General features: G+C 45.3%; 1 protein-coding gene across 1 annotated transcript; it reads left to right on the top strand.

Annotated features, from left to right (window-relative positions):
* The first annotated feature begins 315 nt into the window (after positions 1 to 315).
* PARVG (parvin gamma) lies at positions 316 to 22,844 on the top strand. Its single transcript, XM_009931841.2, has 13 exons — positions 316 to 555; positions 3,267 to 3,378; positions 3,873 to 3,937; positions 6,943 to 7,045; positions 8,173 to 8,313; positions 9,353 to 9,468; positions 10,598 to 10,653; positions 11,554 to 11,576; positions 14,051 to 14,112; positions 14,226 to 14,294; positions 15,469 to 15,570; positions 19,321 to 19,393; positions 21,597 to 22,844. The coding sequence occupies exons 2-13, from the start codon at positions 3,300 to 3,302 to the stop codon at positions 21,674 to 21,676; spliced, it is 969 nt and encodes a 322-aa protein (XP_009930143.2). The 5' UTR covers positions 316 to 555; positions 3,267 to 3,299; the 3' UTR covers positions 21,677 to 22,844.
* Positions 22,845 to 23,066: the final 222 nt, after the last annotated feature.

The raw sequence follows: 23,066 nt of genomic DNA, 5'->3' as shown, positions 1-23,066 counted from the left end.
GAGTTAATCTCCTTCTGCCGAGGCTTCCTTTTGTGCCAGGCAGGTAGAGTAGTGCTGGTCTGCTTTACGGAATGCTCAAAGGACCGTGAGTAAGAGGTGTAATGTGGCATGATGGTTTTGTCTGTTTTATTATTATATGCAAAGAAGTAGTGCACTGCGAGTCGCCCCAGACGCAGAGCAGCAAGCAGCCGTGCCGCGCAGTACCGCGGAAGAACAATCGTATCTTCCTGATGCTTTCTGGTGTTTCAGGAGCTGCCGGGTTGCATGTTTCCTGCGTTTGTATTTCTGTTTATTTTAGTCCCCAGCAGGGACCGAGCACACAGACAATCCAGTTCCGGATACGACTGTGGTTTCGTTTTTGAGAGCAGTCAGCGCTGCGCGGCACAACTTCCCTCTCGCACACTGCGAGTGCTTCGCTGCCCTGCATGGGAGGCTGCAGCGTCGGCGCAGGACGCTCCGAGCCTGCCGGTCAGCCCCCTCTCCCAGAAAATTTCATCGTGCCTGCTGCGGGAAGAGCTTGGAAGAACTTCTGGAGAATTACTAACGGAAAGACTAGTAAGTTTAGGAAAAGGGACTCCTTTGGGCGCTTTTTTGTAATTATTTTTTTGTTTTAGCTGTAAGACTGTCTGTGTCCACGTGGATTGTTCTTGCTAAGACAACAGCTGATGCTAATGAGCAAAAATGGCTCTTGAAAGGTCTGGTACTAAACAAGGAAGTAAAGTAAATTTTAAACTGGGCACACAATGCGTATTCTCTTTTTTTTTCTTATTTATTTTTAAATTCTAATTTTCTGAAGGCAGAAATACTACTATTAACTTTAACATTCCCACTTGGTTTTTGTTCCCTCCTTGTGTGATCTGTTTAGAGAACTGTTAGGAAATGCGTTTGAGCTGATGCGGAGTAGGGCTTTGGTCTTTTCAAACAGGAAATAAAACAGCTGAAACAATTTGGTAACACTGGTAAGTGCCTTTTGTATATTCTACAGCTAGTTTGTGTGCCAGAGACCACTGGTAGCTCGGTAATGCTTTGTATCGTATGTCAGGGATATCTGGGAGCCAGACTGTGTGAAGGCTTGTGGAGGAACAGTGAGCTGAGCTGATCCAACTGAGTTGTTTTATCAGTAGCTGTGGCGTTGCAACATCGTGCAACAGCCTAGCTCTTGGCCTAAGAAAAAAATCACTTGTCAGCAGGTGGCACAGGAGGAATAAAACACCTCTTGACTCTAAAACAGACAAGCCTGTACATCTGTGACGTTCTCAGAGAATGAAGGACCAAATTATGCCATTTCATTTGAATAGTCAATAATGAAACCTCAGTTTCATTTAAAGATGTCATCATGAAATGCCTCTGCAATCAGTATTCAAGCAGTTGTCCCCTACAGCGATCTGTTCTCTGATACGTAACACGTGCAGGAGGATGGAGGCTGGGAAAACAGCGTGTCAGTCACAGCTCTGACCAGCAGATTTGAGCAGTGGGCTGCCGAGGCTAGCTGCAGCAAACGTGGAAGCTTGCTTGCGAGAACCAAGTCTTCCGTGCCTTCCTATTTCTCATTAAACCCTACGAAGGGGTCCAGACGCAGTCGTGTTCCCTTTTATGTTGTTTCTGTGGTAGGTTGTTTGGAAGCTGCTCTCTAGGACCACGCCTCACAGAAATGCAGCTTGCCACATGAAGGACTGCTCACGGATGCCAATTATTAGTAATAAGCAAGGAGTCTGTTAAATGCTAAGGGACTGAAATGGCTGTGAGAAATCAATGTCAGTAAATGTGAGGTGAAATATATGGGGGGAAAACAATGCTAGCTTTACAGATAAATGATGGGCTCCGAGTGGTGTGTTGTTATTTAGGAATAAAGTCTTGGGGATATAATAGATAGTTCCATTAAAGTGTCAGCTCAGCTCTCAGTGGTGATCAAAAAAGCAAACAGCATTAGGAATTAGGAGGAGAGGAACAGAGAACAACACCGTGAACTCTGCGGTGCACCTCCATAAATCTGGGCAGGTCTGGTTCCCAGCGCTTCAGAAAGGCTGTGATAGCGCTGAAAAGAGTTCAGAAAAGGGTGACCAGGTGGATCAAAGGTACTGCAGAGCGGATTCCCTGTGAAGGACGATGAAGAGGTGGGCTGTGCTTCCTCAGTTTCAAAAAATAAATGGCAGTTGAGGATGTAGGATAGTAATACAGTAGTAACATGGAGTAGTATTTTTTTTTCAGTCTTGTGGACTTGACTGAAAAACTTTTACATGAACATGAAGATTGGAAAAGCAAGCACTTAAACCTGAGGATTTCGTAGCATGTAAGCTGCCTGTAGAGCCTGGCTCTGTCTTTTGTGTTGTAGGCAGCATGGCACAGCCTGACACACCCATGGTTAAAAAATGAGACTCATGTCTGCTTGCACTGTGGTTGGAGTCTTGTCCTCTAGAAGAGCAGGCGATATCATTGTCAGCCTCTCATTCGTAGACAGTTGCTGGTGGTAGAGATGAACTTCAGCTGGGTGTTTGGTAGGGAAGTGCGTGTAGACGGCTATGCAGCCTCTCCTCCCTGCTCTGCCAAACCCATTCCTTTCTCGGCCTTCTGCTGTCCGCCAGCATGACTCCTAGCTATTTTGGAAAACCTTGCCCGTGGTTTTGTGTTTGTTGACAAGGTATTTCCACCACTGTATTGTGCGCAGTCATTCTGCTTTCATTTGAGGACATCTGGGTTGGGAAGGAAAGACCTTCTGCAATCTGTGTGTGAAATAAAAAAGCCTTTGAGAAGCCATGCGACTTCATCTATCGTGAAGATGGGATCGTCTGCCCAGAAACATGTCACTGCTTCCCCACAGCTATCCAGCTGGTCTAATAAAAGAAACTGCTTGTATTCATAAGCTTGTCTCAGTAATTTAACTACTGTGTTCCTGATTTAATACTTCTGAAGTGTTGGTCACTGTTATAGCAGATACCCATTGACGCCTAGGAACGGAGAGCTTTTTCATTTCCATTGAAATAAGGTTTTATTAATCTAATTCAGATTAAACAGATGGAATTAAGGCAACTTTTAGTATTTCAGGGCTTTTTTCCTACATTTTGATGATTAAAAAGAACTTTCCTTTTTTCTGTTAATGTCTTTTTCTTTACACACATTTAAATACATTTTCAGATTTTTTTAAAAAAAGCAATCCACCAGTCATGAAATAGTAACTGGAAAAAACCCTTCAGTCTGTCTGTTTGTTTTCTTCTTAGCATTAATTTTGATCTTTACATGCCTTTACTCATGTGCCTTTTCCCCCATAGTTTTTACCAATCTACCAGGAGTGAGAAAAGACAATGGATCCGAACTTCTTAAATGTGTTTACACAGCCTGCTGCGCTTAATCAGTTCCTAGCTGAGAACGTCATCGCTCGGGGTATGTACTCGATGAACCAGGGCAGAAAAAGGTCCAAAGAATGCCCTGAGGAACCAAGCAGAAGATATGCAGTACAAATGAATCGTATGTTTTTCAGCAGCAGTCCCATGGTTTTATCAGCAGGGAGTACACTCTGTGTGGTGACTCTTTAGAGGCAGATCACGAAGAAGCAACACACATTCTTCTAGCTGGTTCTTTAACTGAAGTTTAGATTTCACACGTAAGGATCTGACCGAGTTTGTTTTCCTCTTTCCAGAATTGTCCATCTAGATCTTAATAATTTGAATTACGTTGAAGCACAATTTCCAACAGCAGTCTTAATAGTCTGATATACCATTTTCTTGCTCACAAGGAATCAGTTAAAAAATGACAGTGTTTCTACATATAGTGAGTAGTGATGTTGGGTAATATTAAACTGAACAGCAGATTTTACAGCAAACTTCCATTCGTCATATCTGGTAATTGTAATGGATCTTGTTTGCTTCCTTTCATAGGTGAGAAGAGGAAACTCATAAAACCGACCTCAAGCAACAATCCCAAATTGGAAGAATTAAAACTGGTACCGTTTCTTCTATTATATTGTTTAACCCTCACCTCCAGTTTTCTTAGCCTGTTATGTTAATGCTCAGCCCTGTAAATTACCCAGCTCTTTGGCCCCAGTCCCTGACTCTCTGCAGATGGGGACGAGCTCTGCTGTTGACACCTGGGCTCCACGTGAGTAAACCAGAGCTTTCGCTTCAGCAGAATGCCAGGATGGCTGGGGCCGTACAGGACCAAGCTGCAAATGCCTGCATCACCCAAGAGTGGTCACTGCTGTGTGTAAAGTGGAACATAGATTTAAAATCTGAGTTTCTGCTTACAAGATGTCTCACCTCACTTGGGACGTGTGGATGAACCACACCAGAAGTACCCAGCTGCTTCTTCATTGCAGTGACAGTGTAATAGCAATGAGAATCCAGCTGGAACAGTGACCGTGACCGAAAGCAAAGCTGTGACTAAAGAGAAATATTTGGATACGTGCAAGTTTGCTGCCCTGATCCCATGATAACGAGTTTTAGGATTGTTGTGCTGATTTGCAACAGTCTTCTGTCTTGTACCTTCAGTGGCAGCTGGCTTGGCTGCGATGCAGCCTGATAAGGATAGCATAGAGCAGATGGAGAAGGCGTGAAGGGTGTGCAACTCACCAAGAATTCAGGAGAAAAAGCTTTCAAGTTGTTGCACGGTACATTGTCTGCTTGAGGTAACTGTGAAGGATGAATCGTGTTTCGCAGGAAAGTACTTTATTTCCAAGTAATATTGAAAATCTCCTCTGTGCACTCAATCACCGTGTTTCTCTAACGGCACAGCCCAGGGGAAGGCGAGCGTACTGACATTTCCTGGAGGAAAAGTGGCTTGTCTCTTACAAGAACAGCACTTCTTGTGTTGCGGAGATAACTAAAATTTTTATAAATATCATGAAAAACAGCTTAGGCTATGCGCTGATGTGTGTATTGCATGGCATTCATAAATACGTGTTTATATATATTATGTTTTCTTAAGCCTTCGCGCACGTTTGATCAAAAAGATTTATTTTTTGTGTCAGGCCTCCACAGTGTTTTCATACAAAAGAGAAAATTTGAAAGGTGCTGCGGCAAGATGCAATTATGTTGTCTACAGAGACACTGAATTTGTTCTTTCCAGACTGCCAAAAATGAAGAGCTGTCCTCCCTTTGTGAAGATTTCTGTGAGCTTCAGTGCTTAATCTGTTTCCCATCAAAGACTCCTGCAACAGTGCTCTTCGCTGTCGAATTTATTGGCTTTGGATGATGAGAAGGTGGAGGCTGGGTCCCAAGGGAGGCAGTCCTCCGGGTGCCCGTCAGTGCCACTGATTGCCTGCTTGATCTAAAGAGTTCATGGCTCCTCTAGAGAAGAGATTGGGATGGGGCGGGGGACAAGGAGGTATCTTCAAGGGAAGAATAAGGGAAGCAAAGAAACTCGCCTGGGAGAGAGACTGTGTTCCTCTGCATTTGCATTTTGAGGTGGCTTTGGGGAACTAAGTAGTGTGAAATGGCTCAGTGTGGTTACTATAAATATCAAACTGCCTGTGAAATAGAAGTTACATTTGGAAGCCAGTAGCAGACTTCTTGAAGTATTCCTTTTCTCCTTTCCCCACGTACTCATTTTCAGACACAGCGCTCTGCTCTGCAGCGGAGTGGGGCCCCAGCAGCTGGACTGGCAGCAGAGCTGTGTGAGCTGCAGGTTGCGGAGGCGGCTGTTCAGAGCCCAGACAGCAAACGGTGGATCTCACCCGTCTGTACTCAGCAGCAGTTTCTGCTTTTCCGACTTCCGTCTGGTCGCAGCAGTACGTTTGGGGTACTGCTCGCTCCCTCACACATCTAAAGCATCGCCAGGTCTTCACATGCAGGCGTTAGCGGAGGAGCACAGCTTTCTGCTCTAGAAAATTCTTGTTGCTTCTTAGCTTAGGAAGTGTGTTACAAACACTTTGACAGCTGCTCGGTTCAGGCAAGTGCCAGCGCCAGGCGTTTTTCTTTCTTTGCATTTTCAAGCATCTTGGAGATTTTTTATTTATTTTTTATTTTCAAACTGCTTTTTACATTTTTGTCAATGTTGGCTGACTTACAGGGATCTGCTATGAATTTTCCCCTCTGTTTACAGTGAGCGAGAAGGATATTATCCACCCAGCACACTCCAGACACTCACTTGTAGCCATGATGGCAATAGAAGCAATACCCTTCTCTCTTTCGAGAGGTTCTCGTTAACAGCCAGCTGGGGCTACTGCTTTTCAGTTCTGCCTCAGCAGGTCTGCTTCGCTTTCCCTCAACACGTGTGGATGTACCGATGCTTGGGGAGCTCCTGTGATCTCCCCCGTAGGAGCACCGTGCTGAAGGAAGGGGCCGAGGGGTGTAACTGGGAAGGTGGTTCCTTTCCAGTTGTAGCCAGCCCGTGGCTTCCTGAGTAGCTTCCCCTTGCGAAGGCAGGAAGGATATTGGGGAGGGCGATGGGAGGACTGCCATGCAAGAAAGCAAAATAAACAAAATGCCTTTTTTTTTTTCCCCCTAAAAAAAGCTATGTAGAGCCATATTAGTACAAAATTGAGGAAGGAAAAAGAAACAAAGAGGAGAGGAAGGAGTGCAAGTGACGTGGATGGATACAAGAAGCAATCAACAGAATGAGCGAAGCCTCTTTTCTGACAAACTTTTGTCCGAGGGTTGAATTTGTGCGAATTCTGTGGTGTCTAATGAAGGTGGGGGTTGGGAAGCGTACCCTGCAGCCTTTTCTCTGGTGGAAGTGGGAGCAGGGCCTGTCTCTCCACCTGTAGAACTATTTCTGCAAGATTCATAGCAATAGAACGTGTGAGACATCTCTCTCGCTTGAAAGTTAGGGAGAACTAGCTGATACTTTACTTCCCTTTAAAAAACAACCAAAAAGCACAAAGAAAATGGAGGTTGAAAGAAAACCGAGATGTGAGATAGGGACTAAAGAGAGAGGTGAAGCACAGTGCAGCGCTGAGTGCTGTCGAGGCAACAAGAATGTAACTGCCAGCTGCTTTGTTTCCCTCCGCAGGTATTGATCGACTGGATTAACACAACGCTGAAAGAGGAACACATAGTGGTTAAAAGTCTGGAAGAAGATCTGTATGATGGGCTGGTGCTTCATCATCTTTTGGGTAAGCTGCTGCCTGGAGTTTAGCTCACAAACACAGCATGGAGGAACTTCCAGGTCGGAGAATAAAGCTGAGGGATCGCGATAGCAGTGATCTGCTGGAGTCCCGCTGCTCGCTAACGGAGAAAGCACTGCGCTGTGAACCATCGTGATAACTGCAACTCTGAACAAATGCCTGATCATCTGCTAGTGTTTTTATATAATTATTTTTCTTCTAAGAAAGTCTTTTTACCTGCTAGTTAACACGATAAAAGGGTTAACTTTGAAGTGTGAAATTACAATGCCTCTGAAAGCAAGGAGGGCTTCATAAGCCAGGAGAACAAAGGTGACTTGTGACTACCAGAAACATCGGATGGAATCATCACTATAGTTTATATGTTCCCCTGCTTTTTAAAAAAAAAAAAAAAAAAGTTGTAGGTCTAAAGCACTGGGCTGCAACTGGAGCTGATGAAAATCTAAGAGGCTCTCTACACTAAGAGGTGCTTGTATAAAGATGTGACCTCTTGGAACAGCCTATTGATCTATTTGTATTTCTCTATCCCTCCTGTCCCTCCTTCATTTTTCTTTTCCCTTTCACTCTTTTTGGGGGATTTCTTTCTAGATTATACCTCCTGTCCCTCCTTCATTTTTCTTTTCCCTTTCACTCTTTTTGGGGGATTTCTTTCTAGATTATACCTCCTTTTCAACGAGGCTGAGGGCAGCAGCATGAGCAGCATTGGCTTATTTCCATAGTTTCCTTGCCTGGGCAATGAGCTGGGATTTCTTCTGTAAATGTGAGTTGATACTGCCATTGCACAGTGTCTATGGGAAAGACTCGCTCGTCTGAGTCTTGTAGCTTCCACCAGGAAAAGGGGGAAAGTGGAGTGCGAGGGTTGAGGGATGATGCTGCAAGGAATGACTTGAATCCTCTCCCTTTTGCAGAAATTCACTGATTTTACTGAGGCGTTCAGAGAGGACAGGAGTTCAACAAGGTGTACAGCTGTGGGATGTGGGTCCGTGGAAGCTACTACGTGTTATCAAACATTCAAAACAAGACTTTGCTGTCATTTTATGTTTCTGATTTATTTTTATTGTTTTCCTGTGGTGGTGTTGAAATACATCCTTCTCCTTCCTGTGGACTCTCTGTCAAAGAAAACCTAGGATCTCTCAAGCTGGATGTTGACAAGATTGCATTGACAGAAAAAAAACAGCGACAGAAACTCTCCGTGATTCTGGAAGCTGTGGCTAAGTGTTTGCAACTGGAAGAAAGTCAGCTGAAATGGAGTGTGGAATGTAGGTAGAGAGGTGAAATTGGAGAAAATTATCCATCACGGGGCTTCCTCTGCTATAAGGCTGCTATGAGGCAAAGGGGTGGTTTGCCCTGGTTGCCAAGAAGGCCAGTGGGATCCTGGGTTGCATTGAGTGTGGCCAGCAGGGCAAGGGAGGTTCTCCTCCCCCTCTACTCTGCCCTAGTGAGGCCCCATCTGGAGCACTGCGTCCAGTTCTGGGATCCCCAGTTCAAGAAAGATGAGGAGCTGCTGGAGAGAGTCCAGCGGAGGGCTACGAGGATGATGAGGGGACTGGAATATCTCTCCTGCGAGGAGAGGCTGAGGGAGCTGGGCTTGTTCAGCCTGGAGAAGAGAAGGCTGCGAGGGGACCTTAGAAATGCCTCTAAATATCTGCAGGGTGGGGGTCAGGAGGACGGGGCCAGACTCTGTTCAGTGGTGCCCAGCGACAGGACAAGGGGCAATGGGCACAAACTGAAGCAGAGGAAGCTCCAGCTGAACATGAGGAAGAACTTCTTCCCTCTGAGGGTGCCGGAGCCCTGGAACAGGCTGCCCAGGGAGGCTGTGGAGTCTCCTTCTCTGGAGATATTCCAGCCCCGCCTGGCCGCGGTGCTGTGCAGCCTGCTCTGGGTGACCCTGCTTGGGCAGGGCTTGGGCTGGGTGACCCACAGAGGTCCCTGCCAACCCCACCATGCTGGGATTCTGTGGGTGCCAGAACAGTAATTAAACAACCCGTTTACAATTGCTAGTTGAATCAGAAGTGAGACAGGAGTATCTGACCCTGACTGGGCAAGCTGCATCCTTCAAGTGTGTGGCTTGTGGACCACTTAACAGCCCTCAGCATCTGTGTGTGTGTCTCACCGAAAGGACTTTTAAGGTGTGACATTGCTGAGTTGTGATATGACATAAATCCCAATCCAATGTCCCACCTGTGTTATGGCCCTCCATTACGTTAGGATCCTCTGCACAGGGAGAATTTATGATGTTAGAGTGAGGTTTACGTGTTTTGCTCACTAAACAGTGTTTTCTTTCTTGACACGGAATAGCTATCTTGACAAAGGACTTGCTGAGTACGCTGCATCTCCTGGTTGCAATAGCAAAGCACTTTGATACCAGCTTGGCCATGCCTCCAAATGTTCACGTGGAAACAATCACCATCGAGGTAATTGTAGTTTCAGTACTTGTTACAGCAGATCCTAGGGAACTTTCACAAGGCGAATTGGCTTAGAATTAGGGAGAAATGTGTGTGCAGCTGTGAAAGCGATACCTGTATTTTCTATGAACTGTGCCTTTAATTTCTGCGTTTGCTGGACTAGACTGTCATTTTGTTCTCAGTTCAGATCCTGTATCTTTAAAAGGCTAGAAACACTAGGCTGTTTTCTCTCCTTGATCAAAAAAAGGAATGGTCCAAACTGAAAACAGCTGTTGATCTCTGTAAAGAAGAAGAAGAAGAAGAAATTCTGCTGTTACTATTTCTAACTGTTTTAAAATAGAAGCCTGCACTCGTAAACCGTGACACTGTTTGCGGTAAATCCTGAGGATTTGTTTCTTTAGGGGAAGGCAGTTTTTACTCCCCTTCCACTGGTGTTGCATTTTGGTATTTTTCTGTACAAGCGGAGACCCTTCTGTGATAAGAGATGTTTGCCAGGCGGCTGAATCAAGCAGCAGGCTGGCCCGTCCTTTCCTGTCTCTTCAGACTGTCAGCTGGGTGGAAGCACTGGTTTTTGATGTTTTGTGGAGTACGAAGATTTGTATAGAGGAACAAAGGTACAAGGACATAAGCAAAGATCCCAGGTAGCTTCAGAAATAGTAAGAATTGCCAACCTAAATCTAAGCAGCCCACCAAACCTAAGTCCTCTGCAGGGGCGATTCATCGAGGAGTGGCAGGGCGTGGGGTGGGGTGGCTGTGAGGCAGAGGTGACCACCTCCAGTGCTGTAAAACTGTGAAGGCTCCTTAACGCAGTGAGGTGTGCAAGGAAATGGTCGCCTGCCCAGAGCAGCTTGATGTGTTCATCAAGTCTCCAGGTGAGCATGCAAGCCTCTGAACTTCACCAGCTGAGGGACCACGTGCTTCTTCTTTGGCTTCCTCAGATGGGGAAGTGGGTGGCTTCTGGTGGAAGGGTGAAGGGAGCAGCAGCCTCTCAAAGTGCCGGTACTAATTGTACTGGACTTCTTGGGTATCTGCCCTCTGGTAATCATTTGGGGCAGCAAACAGGTCATGAAAGCCTCATTAATGCTTACGGATTTTTTGTGTGTAACAAAACCAAAACTATTTTTTGTCTTTTGATCAGAGCACCTCCAGAGGATTAAAGGCAGCAAATGCAGTGGAATATATCACAGAAAACAGGTAAGAGGGGATATATCTGGTTTTTACGCTGTCAGTCAGAAAGGAAATATGGTGGGTATTTTCCCCCCTAGAAAAAATAGCTGGGATCATGATGATGATGAAAAACGTAAACCCAGGCATGCATGTGCATGGAAACTGTTACTCTGATTTCTTTCCTCTCTTTTTTTTTTTTTTTTTCCCTTTTCAGGTTTGATATTATGGTATAATACCCTTCTTTATTTTTTATACAAACTTCTCTAAAATAATGTCTGTGACTATTTCTGAGGCTTAGCCTCTGTCATTTACATGGTGTATAATAATAAATATAATAGTAAATTTACAGCACTCGATTTTTATTGTCCCAGACTAAACTGGAAATTTTCTAAAGCCACAGTGGTTTAAATCTACTTTTAATTTATTGCTATTGTGTCATTAAATAAAGATAAAGGAGGCAGTTCTTTTATTATTTTGCTGTGAAAGAAAGGTTTGAGCTTGCTGAGTTTGTGAGGTACTGTCATTATTGAAGGAGTTAAGTAGTAGGATACCATTTATATACTGAGAAAACATGGACATTGTTCCAAGAACTAGAAACAGATTTTCTTGCTATCTTCTTTTGTATCCTAGAACATCTTCAAACTCTAATATCATGAGTGGCTTATTGGAAGAGGATACTGTGGATTGTGCTTATAAAATAAATGTTCATTGGTCTGTGGGCCAGTTAAAATTTCATTTACTTCCAAGAGCCTATACAGTGTACTTAAAGCTGTCTGTTGGAGAGTTACTCTGACGTGAAGTTAATGGTGCTTTGTGCTGTATCTCCTGCTTTACAAGACAGCTGATGGCCCAGATAAGCTTTGCTTAGGAATAAGATTAGTTCTGCTGAATGCTTTTTCTAATTCTTGCTTTTTATTGCCCTTCTAGAGAGAACTTAGAAGCGCAGTCAAGTAAGTACTGGCATTGCCAAGTTCAGTGTTTCGCTGTTACGTGCTATGGTACCCCACCCTCTGATCCATTTTTACTGCATGATAAAATCTGTGTGCTCCCACGAGAGTTACTGGAGATCCATGGAGTTCTCCTAATGTTTTTCTCCAAATGTCTTCCGTTAATGTGGTTTCATATCAACACAATATAGTTTGGAAATTGGGTGGTCACTTTGCCCGGGGACTCCAGGCAGCAGAGGTGAGGTTAGACAAGAAACGAAACGGGGGGTTGGTGGCCTGGCTGGGGGCAAGGGTGTCTTGGATTTACGCACTGACCTCGTTCGCTGGTGGAACTATTTAGGAGTGTAATTGCTTGAGAACTGTGCTTCTTGTTCCTACAAGTTTCAGTGTAGCTTCCTTTCTGCGGTTTGCAAATGAGATTTCAAAGTCTCCTGGTACTCGGTTATGGGCGGCAGCTCAGTAAAAGCAGCGTCCCCAGAGTTTTTACCTTAGGGCTTTTGAGTGCTGTGAAACATTTGAGATTAAAAATGTCCACATGTGCGGAGCCTGCAGAATGTCTGGGCACTGCTCAGGCTTCAGTATTAGCTGCTCTTCCTTGCTGCAATGGAGCAGGTTGCATCCCCAGTGTATCAAGCCAACCATTTTAATTCTCTGCTGTGCCCTTGATGGTAGCATTTTCATCCTCTGCAGAGGCGCAAACTATATGATTTAGTACATGTTTATCACTTATTCACAGAATCACTGAATGGTCGGGGTTGGCAGGGACCTCTGTGGGTCCCCCAGCCCAGCCCCCTGCCCAAGCAGGGTCACCCACAGCAGGCTGCACAGCACCGCGGCCAGGCGGGGCTGGAATATCTCCAGAGAAGGAGACTCCACAGCCTCCCTGGGCAGCCTGGGCCAGGGCTCCGTCACCCTCAGAGGGAAGAAGTTCTTCCTCGTGTTCAGCTGGAGCTTCCTCTGCTTCAGTTTGTGCCCGTTGCCCCTTGTCCTGTCGCTGGGCACCACTCGAAAGAGTCTGGCCCCATCCTCCTGACCCCCACCCTGCAGATATTTAGAGGCATTTCTAAGGTCCCCTCTCAGCCTTCTCTTCTCCAGGCTGAACAAGCCCAGCTCCCTCAGCCTCTCCTCGTAGGAGAGATGCTCCAGTCCCGTCCTCATCCTCGTAGCCCTGCGCTGGACTCTCTCCAGTAGCTCCTCATCTTTCTTGAAGTGGGGAGCCCAGCACTGGACACAGGACTCCAGATGGGGCCTCACCAGGGCAGAGTAGAGGGGAAGGAGAATGACCACTGAGTGGTGTCTAGTGTGGGCTGAAATTGTGAAAAAAGCACCTGTAATCAGGCATTTCTTCCAGTGGGCTGATCCTGCTGGGAAGAGAAGTCTGCAATTCGCTCCTCAAAATGCTCTCCCTCTCTGTTTTTGGCACAGCTTGCTCAATAAATGAGAAATCCCAGCGCCTGGCTCCAGGAGAGGGCTCTCTGGTTTGCGAGAACGTTGTGGCTTTCAGGGCGTTGCTCAGTGATTTGTTTGATGGGTTCACCTCTTCCCTGACATTGCTGCCGCAGCAAACCCCTGACAGGAGAACGGGGAGACCCAAGGAAACCCTTGCTCAGCAGAGGCTGCTCTGTTGCTGGCTTTTGGGAGGGATCTTCCTTAAGCAAACCCGCCTTTGCTTTCCTGCACCGTAGAAGCTGGTTCTCCATGTAGTCACGCTGCCCCAGCGCCCTTCATTTTTAAGGGTGTTCGCAGTGCTTCGCTCACGCGTGAACCGGAGCAGTCTTGTGGCCGGGTTACGGTGAGGAGATGTACCCTGCTCTCGCTGAACCTGGGCAGGTAGTGGAGGTGAGGGAGGGCGTTCAGAAGGGCTTCAGTGACTCCCATTTCCTTGGAAGTCTTTACGCTCGTACAAGTTCTCCGGCACAGCGCTGCGGGCACCAGCTCGGTGCCTGCCATTGAACTGGACCGCAGCACTGGTCGTTTTTGAGGTCCGTGAATCTTCAGAGTAAGGGCACCATCTCCAAATACACAATTTGTGGTTTTTTGAAGGAAGGGGGCTGTTTTTCTGCAAATTTGATGTAACCGATGTTTCTGTTGGGGGAGAGCAGCTCTCCTTCTCGGCTTACAGTATTTTGTCCCAGAGTTTCAGGGTTAAAAAAATATAACTGAAAAGAGATAAACTGTAGAGGTGAGAAACTTCGCCATTGCTCAGACCAGTGGCAGCACAACTCTCGAGAACCTCTGCAGGCACAAACACCAGAGCTGAATGAAGTAAATTGTTTTCTCTGAGGCAGTCGGGCTGAAGGGAGGCCTGTCACCCTGTCCTCTGGTAAATACAGAAGCAGGATTTTTCCCTGTCTCCCTATGACTTTTTTTCCTCCGGGACTTAGAAGGTGTGAACACCTTTCTCCTTCTGGAGCCACTTCAAACCTCTGATTTGACAGTTTTTCCAAATAATACCAATTAATGTTGTTTTGATACAGAAGATGATGCCTTTGATGAATTATTCAGCCGTGCCCCAGATAAACTGGATGCTGTAAAAAAGGTAATTTACATTTTTAATAGACGTCAAAATTTGTAACGTGAAGTATAATTCATGACTTCACTGAAAAAAGTTTTGTTTTCTTCCACCCTCCCCTCCCCTTCTGTTTTCTTTAGGTGTTTTTGCAGTTTGTCAACCAGCATGTTGGAAAATTGGGATTAAATGTGAAAGACATCGAATCGCAGGTAGCCTGCTCGAAGCTGCGTGGTGCCCGTGTGTTGTCAGCCATTTGAGCGTTTCCTCTCACCATTCGGATCCCTCCTTTTTCTTGTAGTAATTTGAAACTTGGCAACAGAACAATTATTTCTAGCTTCAGGTTAAGGCATCAGGCTTCAGCCTCTGAGGTTTCTGAAGCTAGTAAGTAGTGAAAAAACCAGAGCTTTGTGTGGAATGCTGCCCTTGTAATGCTACAGGGAGTAATTTTCAGAGTCTGCCCAGCTCCTGTGGATGCTCTTTCTGTCAGGATGGAAATAAGGGTGTTCGGACAATTAAGCTGAAAGCCCAGTTGATTGCTGGTGCTTAGTGATTTTTAGTACTGGATTTGCTTCACGGTGGGAAGGCTTCATTTTCATTACATTTCTAAGTCCCATCCTCTGAGCGCCAAGCTTCTGCAGAGCCGGTGAAATTGCAAGAGCAGTGCTCATCAGGCCGCTCGGGCTCACCTCGCTGGGTGCCACCGCAGAGAGGACAACCGTGTCTCCGCTCTGCTCCTCCACTGCCGCCTCCGGGAGGGCGGACGGCGGCTCCTCTGCGGGGCCGGGGAGCTGCGGCATCCTGCTCCCCGCGCCCTCGCCGGGGAGCGAGCGATGGGCAGTGAGCTCGGGGACGGCCCTCGTCGCTGTTTCATTCCCTGCTTCTGCAGGCGCCCACGCAGGAACCAGCCCACAGCTCTTGCTTTGCTCCGAGCATTGATTCGAAACCTGGGCGCGGCGGCAGTCCTTGCGGTTTGCGCCGTGCGGGCGAGAAGCAGAGCTGCGCTCCGGCGCTCTGCTGGGTTTTCCTGCTGGGCAGCTGTGAGAAAGGAAGTTTTGCAAGTGTTTTGTCGTAAATCTCAGGCACTAGGCACTTTTTTTATTTATAGTTATGCATTTGTCACTTGGGGTCCTCTGAAGTCTCGTTACATCTGGAATAGTTTTAATAGCTGTGCTTTTACAAGGTCGTATTTTCCCTAATGTGAACTTGGGAGCCTGATGTAACGACGTACGAAGTTCACTGCAGAAGAGGTCGAGGGAGCTCAGTCATTAGGCTGTCTGCTTGCCAGAGCACCATTTAAATTCCTTTATCGCTATAGTGGCATTTATTGGAGTAGTTTACTAAAAGCCAACGTAATAAATAATATTCAGATCATTCTTCGTCCAGTTTGCAGATGGAGTTATTTTACTTCTGTTAATTGGACAACTGGAGGGTTACTTTCTGAATTTAAGGGACTTCTTCCTGACTCCAGCCAGTACCACGGAGATGGTAGGTTGCCTATTAAGTTGTTAACTACTTAGAGCTTGAGGCTTCAGACATCTTGTGTATTTAATGCTGCTGTGTGTCAGCGAAGAGCTCTGCCTCTTGCTGTAACTGCTGCTGCGTGCGAAGTCGTATGTGTGCACGCTGTGTGCAGGGTAGTGGCTTGGGGCAGCACAAATGCCCGTACTCGGTGCTGTGGAAATACCTTGGAACAAGTCGGTGTCGTCTTCAGAATTAGTTCTCATCTCATGGGAAGCAAACTATTGTTACTTGCATTTCTTTGGCAGATACATTCAGGTACAGGCTTCTGAAGCCTTCTGCTGAAATACAGAGGGTCTGTATGGTGGGGAACTGGGATGCGACCTCGTACAAGGCTGTCCTGCAAACAGCGTTTTTAAGTGGATGACGCCTCTTGCATAGCAGAACTGGATCGCTGGAGGCTTCCTTACGCTGTCCTAAAAATATACCTTAACATGACCAGAACATTTTGAAGCCCCCCTCTGTACTTACTAAGCTCTTGAGAATTTACATATTTTCCTCCCCCAAGGCCGGGAGCTGTAACCTACCCAGCCAGACTTGCTCGATCCCTTTTTCAACCTCTACGGGCAGGTTTTGGCAGTTCTTTGAAAGAAAAAGGTGGCATCAGCAGAAGGTAGTGCGTGCTGGGCTGCTGGCATGAATGCCTCCTCCTCAGATATAGGATGTTGAAAAATTTGGAGATATTTGAGCTATTTTCAGATTGTCTCTGCTGTGGGTAGGGTATTTTCATTTGTGTAGTTCTGAAAATCTTGAACCGTAGCAATGTTTCCTGGGTTGTGTTCAGTTAGATCTCTGAAGGTGCGATGTGTCAGATCCTTTTTGCTTGAGAGCTGCCGGAGAAGGGAATCTCTCCTCTGGTGTGGTTTGCAGTCCAGCTTCGCCGCACAGACGATGCTTTTGTCTGATTCCCGACCTCGCTGCAGTTAATCTCCCTGGGCAATATTTATTTGTAATGAAAATTCTCAGAGGTCACATATTAATTAATAAGTGCTTCTGTGGAGCTTTTCATCAAAACATTTAAAAGCACAATTGTCTGAGACCTAGGTTCAAATTTTGTCAAAAATTCATTGCTGTCCGCTGGTGACTGTAAAAAGTATTAGGAAAATTCATGGGGTTTTTTATCTAAGGTGATTCTGAACTGGAAAATATGTTTTGAAAGGTTGAATCAAGCAAAATCAAAGCATTTCCTTGCAGTCATTTTTCTTCCTGTTCTCCTCCTCCACTCAGTTTTCAAATTTGTTTGCTCTTGTCCATCGACTTGGAAATAAATTTTCAGCATTTCCGATAACTTTATTCAGAGGAAGTCAATGAATATTTTTTTAAATTAAAATTTCATAGATAACCTTTTTTGGATCAGCCCTATTCAAGCCTCACAGATCTCTTGCAAGAAATGAGATACCCCTACGTTTTAGGTATGAGTCAGAGCTCAGACTTTCTGGCCCTTACCCTGCATGTGCTGGTCACTGGCCTCAGAGGAGAATATAATGGGGCTCTGTACTGGTTCAGTACAATTCTCTACATCCTAGTAATTTCATTTTATCGAAGTTACTTCTAAGTACTGGACTTACTGTAGAACGGTTTGCCAAAGTGGTATTTACCGTTTGTTTCTCCTCTGATGTTCATTGCAAGATGAAAAGCGGGATGACACTATAACTAAAAATATTGAGCGACCGTAGTTCAACCCTCATTTGTACATAGAAGATGTCTTTCAGTTCCCCCGTGCTTTCTAACTCCCTGTCATTTTAGACATTAATTGGTACAGTAAAGTATGAAAATATAACCTTTGCTGATGTTTAAACATGTCATTTGTGTTAAAAATGGTGACAACCACACACACGCACTGCTACGACCGGTGCGGTGGCTCAGCTCTCATTCGAGCTGGACGCTTGTGGGGCAGGGCTGGTACGTGCGCTTCGTGAATCGCAAGGAGGGGAGTCTGGGGTGGAAGCAGTGACACCGAGGAGGAAACGGAGACGAGAAAAAGGGAGGGCAGGAGCCATGTCAGAGGGACAGGAGGGGTGAGGAAAGCAGGAGCAGAAATTCGGGAGGCGACCCACTTACCGCTGCAAGAATACAACACTGCGCGTGGGTAGGTTGGTTGCAGATTTTTGGGGTGTTTATTACCAAAAAGTGAGGTTTAGAAGTAACTGTAAATAAAGTCCAGCTCTGAGCACTTGTGTGTATAGAAAGGTGTGTATTCTGAGACAAAGAATATAGTCACAAAATAGGTCAGGCTGAAATTAGGGGTGAACTTTGTGCAGTCAGGAGATGAAGATGATGATGAAGGAGGGCCCCTGTGCTTATCAAAACTGTATGAGCTGGGTACTTTTGCCAGAGCTGAGATAGCCCAGATGCCCTGGCCTCTGGCCGGTTGTAAATCCCAGAGAACTGTCCAGCTCTTTTGAGCTGGAAGCACAACTGGGTGAAAGAACTTATTTTTCTAGGTTGCCTTTGTTTGGTAATTGCCGGTATTTCCATCTGAAGATTTATGTTGAGATCTGCACATTATTGTTCCTCACAAACCTCATGTGCATACAGAGCGGGAAATGTGCCCCTTTAGCCTACGCTGGTTCGTTATGGAAACATTTGATGTATTCATTCCGATCAGAAAATTGTGGAGATCTGTACGAGGTTCAGCTCTCCTGTCAGCTGGCTATCAGAGGAGGACAACAAGCCCGAATCCCAACTGTCAGTCTCAGTTACTTGTAAATCAGAGAACGAGGTAAAACAGAAATCTATTGCTTCACTTCAGAGCACACAGATTTTGCTTGGCTGAGGTGTGGGGGAACCTGTGCTGATTGCTGGAAGATAACGTGGCACAGCGGGGCGGCCGTTAGGATGTGCCTCCCCGAGGACAGATTGCTTGGTAGCCTGAGGAATGTAAGAAGAGACAATCTGAAGTTCGTTCAGGTCTTGTTACTTCATTAGAGGAAGGGAACTTGCTAATGACCAGCCAAGCAAACAAAGGCCCTTAAACTGTAAGAAGCTAGCTGTGGGATGTTAAGTTACTCTAAGAAATCATTTGTGACTACTGCACATGCGTGTGATGGTGCTTTTATGTGGGAAAGGGAGAGAGAAGCATTTGCAGAAAAATCAAGAAAAAAGGCCTAGCCTTCATTCGTGGACATGTGCTTCATTTCTCATGAGTTATGTGAAGGATATCATCACCGCTGTTATCCTGTATAGACGTTGTTGTATGTTAAAGCATAAACTTCTAGCTCACAACTACAGCTGATCGGGAGATTTCCAGTCTTCGTAATTCTGAGTGAAATACAGAGAACCTTTTCCTTATGTTTGGGTTTTTTTTATTTTGTTCCAAATGTAGTAAGAGTATGGGCATTGTTAAAAAAAAAATAGAAATGAATTCCATACATCTATTAGATCCAGTCATGAATCTAGCCTGTTTTCTCTGTGGAAACATCCATTAACACAAGACTTTGACATGTAAGGTCTATTTTTAAATAACTTGACTCTCCTGCCCACCTCATGGGATAGATTTTGTTGGAGATGGATTTTGCATCTGATTTTATGTGATAATTGGTAGAAATTCTGAAGAGCACTCCATCAGAACTAAGGAGATTAATATGAGTACATATTTATGAATCTGTATCTTAATTCAGCTGCTAGACAAATACTTTTTAAAACCTCCTGGCCACTGCCCTGTTGGGTGGGAAATACTTTCTGTTGTCTTGATCGATATCTCTCTCTCATCAACAGCTTCACAATGTTAACCTGGCATTGGACTTGCTGACAGATGGAGGTCTTCTGAATTTTTCTGTGAACTCAGAAGGTGAGTAGTGATACGCAAACTTGTCTGGAATAGAATTGCCAATATCCTGCCTCAGCAGAAGTTACAGTAATGGAGCAAAGTAGGTTCTGCCGTGTGACGCTGACAGGTTTCGTTATATGGCTGCCCCGTAGCTCCCCATTCAGAGTGAATAATAGTAAAGCTGAGAATTGTTTTGAACAGTCTTTATTTCTGTACTAAAAATGTTGAATTGTTATAATTGTAGTAACTTTACACTAAACTTAAACTGTTTAATAAGTCAATGTTTGTTAAAGATTTAAGCCAATGGCAGCTCCTAGGGAAATTACAGTAGCTGAGCTAGAGGGAAGGCTCTTTTCCTAGCTCAATAAAAAGTTTTACTGCATTAAAACCAAGCTTGCTTCATGTGGGAGGAACACCTTGCAGAATATGTCTTGAAAATCAGAAACACTGACTGCTCTATTCAAACCCAGAAAAGCTGATGGGTCGCTCTCCTGAAAGTGAAGTTCATAGGTTTTAAGTTGCTGTTCTGCCTAGTTCAGACCTGGGAGCAGAATCTTGATCTCCTACATCCAAGTGAATGCTTTCACTGCTGAGTCAATGTACGTGCGTGTTCCTCTCTCTTGCCTCACCACAAAAAAAAAAATTCTTTTTGGATGAGTCCAGTGAGTCCAGTTTTCCAGTCGAAAAAATGCTCCACAGAAGAATCTTTGACCATCTCCTGGTGGGACGAGGGAAGTGGCTACATTAATGGATGGTGCTGTGAGTTCTTAGCCTGACCTCATGCAGGGCACATCATAACCTCGCCCCGTCATTCCTCCATCAAACTCAAAGAGCTGGTTGTTGAATAAGGAAATCAAATCTTTGTAAAAAGTAGAAAGCATTATCTCTTCCCCTATTATATGATTATATTGTCCTGACAGGACAAAGAGCAATGGCTTTAAACTAAGGGAGGGTAGATTTAGACTGGATATAAGGAAGAAATTTTTTACAATGAAGATGGTGAAACAGTGGCACAGGTTGCCCGGAGAGGCAGTGGAGGCCCCATCCCTGGAAACATTCAAGGCCAGGGATGGAGCTCTGAGCAAGCTGATCTAGTTGAAGATGTCCCTGCTCATTGCAGAGGGTTGGGCTAGATGATGTCTAAAGGTCCCTTCCAACCCAAAGCATTCTTTGATTCTATGACTCTGTGATTAGTTACTCATAAGCAATTGGGTGCATGTGTTTGGTACGTAACCCATGGCGTCATGGAGAGAAAAGGATAGAATTTAGGCCTTTCTTTGGTTTTTCTTTTTGTTTTCTTTTTCCAGTAATGCTTTGGTGATATTGGCAGTTTGCATGATGGGCATGCATGGATTGTGGGCTTTTTGCTGTATTGCACAGAGCTCGGAGTTTGGAAAGCTATTGATGTTAACTTTGAAAAGGTTAATCTGCGTGAGCTCAGGTCTCCGTGCTGAGATCCACCTTTTGTATGAAAGGAGTTAACCCCATGCTTGCTGTTCTGCACTGCCTCAAATACAGAGTTGATCAGTGTAAGAAATACTGGTGCCAACATCTGCAAGTCCTTTGGCTTCATTGGGAAAATCCTCAGCTAGTGATTGAATTTAATATGGTTTAGGGGTAATTATTACAGCTGCAGTATTTAGACTGTTCAAGGATCTCATTTACTAGCGTTTCATTGTTAGTCTTTCTCCTGGTGATTTACAGCACTGTGAGAACAGTAAACCCTCTAAATCAGTTACTCTCCTCTATTGCAAGTATTCAATACAAGAGCAGTTTAGCCAAGAACACGGAAGCTGAAACCTGAAAGAAAAAATAGAAAACAGCCAACAGCATCAAAACATGATAGAAACATTGCAACCAAAAAATAGTGTCAGGTAATTCCCAGCATGATTCCTGACACAGAAGAATCATAAAAAACTAAAGCTGTAAAGTCCTATTAAATTACCTACTCTGTTCTCTGCTAGTGAAGAATTATTTCTTACTATGTATTATTTATCCTGGCTTCCAGCAAGATAGTGCAGTGAAGGTCCCTTTTCCTTAAGTTCATTTAATAAATAACTTGCTGGCTGTGTCATTCCTCTTTTTCTTCTTGTTCCAATTAGATTATCTAGTTATAAATGGGGAAAGGTGGAAGATCCTCTTTGGCAGCTGTAGTCCATTTCTATTCCAAAGATTGCTAACAGTTCCCCTCTGGTTTGGTTGTTTCTGCTTTGTGTGTCCGCAGCCATCGTGAATGGAGATGTGAAGACCACCATGCGGGTTCTGTATTGCTTGTATTCCAAATACAAGACCAAGGAAACATGAAGAGAAACGCCAAGAGCTTGGGCTATTTTTTCCTCTTTTTCTTTTTTTTCCCCTAGAGTGTCGTGATCTGATTTTTTGATTCCCAGCTCTGTTTGCCACTGTTTGTGTGCATGCCCCTGTGTGTGACGCTTGCTGTATTAGCATTGGATATGCAAGTATGTATTCGTGCAAGGTCTCACATACACAGCCTGAGTAACTGTAAGTAGGTGTGTGTCCAGGGTCGGTGTACTGTGTCACTCTGCCTGTAGCTCTTGCTCCAACCCTGTCTCTTGTTCCTTCTGAGCTCCCCTGGTGCTGCAAAGCAGTGCAGTGTGTGCTTATTCTAGACTCTGGCTTCTTTGCTTCTGGAGATGAATTTGGAAGCTGTTATTGCAGCTTCCCCACTTCCATGCTTCTCATTCACTCTGGAAACTAGAGGGGTGAAAGACCCACCGCGGCATCTTGGGGAAGGTTACAGGCACACGTGAAGATTAAGTTCAAAACCTTCTTTACGTCAGCTGCCAGCTGTTGTCACACGCGAGGATGTGGATTGGGCACCAACTGATTAGGTAGCTGAAATGAAATCTGAACTTACCAAGTGTCTGGTAAAAGCTTCACTGTTTGCCTGCTTGAATATGGAAAAGGGGCCCAGAACAACATGCTGGTGTGAGACTGCAGCAACAGAGGGGTCTTCTGCGCAGCTGTGGAAAGATGCCTTGATTTCCTTGCTAAGCTAACGCCAAACTGTAGCTCGCTCCAGCCTGTTGCAGCCCTGACATAACGTGAGAGTAGTGGGAATGACGATTCCTGCGTCGAGCATCTTACGGGAGTGACTAGCACGACCGCGCTTTCTCTCCGACACGAGGTGGATGGATGCTGGCGTCTTCTGCAGCCAGTAGCAGCAGAGGCCATCATGGGCGGGAGCAGTGAAGCTCTCAGCTTCTGGCACTCCTGACGGCATACTCATGCTGCAGGGACTCTCGGACTCCTCTGAGACTCTCTTAGCTGAATTTGTCCAGCGACCGTCCCCAGGCATCCCAGCAGCCCCCTCGGGGTGCAGCGAGGTTGGCCGTGATTTGTGTTAGTTGTCACCCTCGGTCTTACGCGGGAGTTTTAAATCAGAAGTCCTTCAAAACTTCCATCTACTCCTTTGACCTTAAAACTATGTCAGGTTTGTGTTTCATAAAGCTTGAGATCTTATTAAAAAAAAAAAAAAAAGTTTTTTTGTTATTATTTTGGCTTCCATCTAAACTGATTTAATTTCCTGTCATCAGTGACTCTGACATACTGTGTCCAGTTCTGGGCTCCCCAGCTCAAGAAGGATGAGGAGCTACTGGAGAGAGTCCAGCGCAGGGCTACGAGGATGAGGAGGGGACTGGAGCATCTCTCCTGCGAGGAGAGGCTGAGGGAG

Source organism: Opisthocomus hoazin, chromosome 1, assembly GCF_030867145.1.
Source record: "Opisthocomus hoazin isolate bOpiHoa1 chromosome 1, bOpiHoa1.hap1, whole genome shotgun sequence".
In the NCBI taxonomy this organism is placed as follows: domain Eukaryota; kingdom Metazoa; phylum Chordata; class Aves; order Opisthocomiformes; family Opisthocomidae; genus Opisthocomus; species Opisthocomus hoazin.
The sequence above is the reverse complement of the archived record's forward strand: the minus strand, read 5'-3'. Positions and strand labels throughout refer to the sequence as shown.

Bases quoted from the DNA above. Each gene is read 5' to 3' on its own strand.
- PARVG (XM_009931841.2), top strand. From the start codon at position 3,300: ATGGATCCGAACTTCTTAAATGTGTTTACACAGCCTGCTGCGCTTAAT. The intron at 8,314-9,352 runs GTAGGTAGAGAG...GACACGGAATAG, and splicing joins GCTGAAATGGAGTGTGGAAT to CTATCTTGACAAAGGACTTG. The intron at 9,469-10,597 runs GTAATTGTAGTT...TCTTTTGATCAG, and splicing joins TGGAAACAATCACCATCGAG to AGCACCTCCAGAGGATTAAA.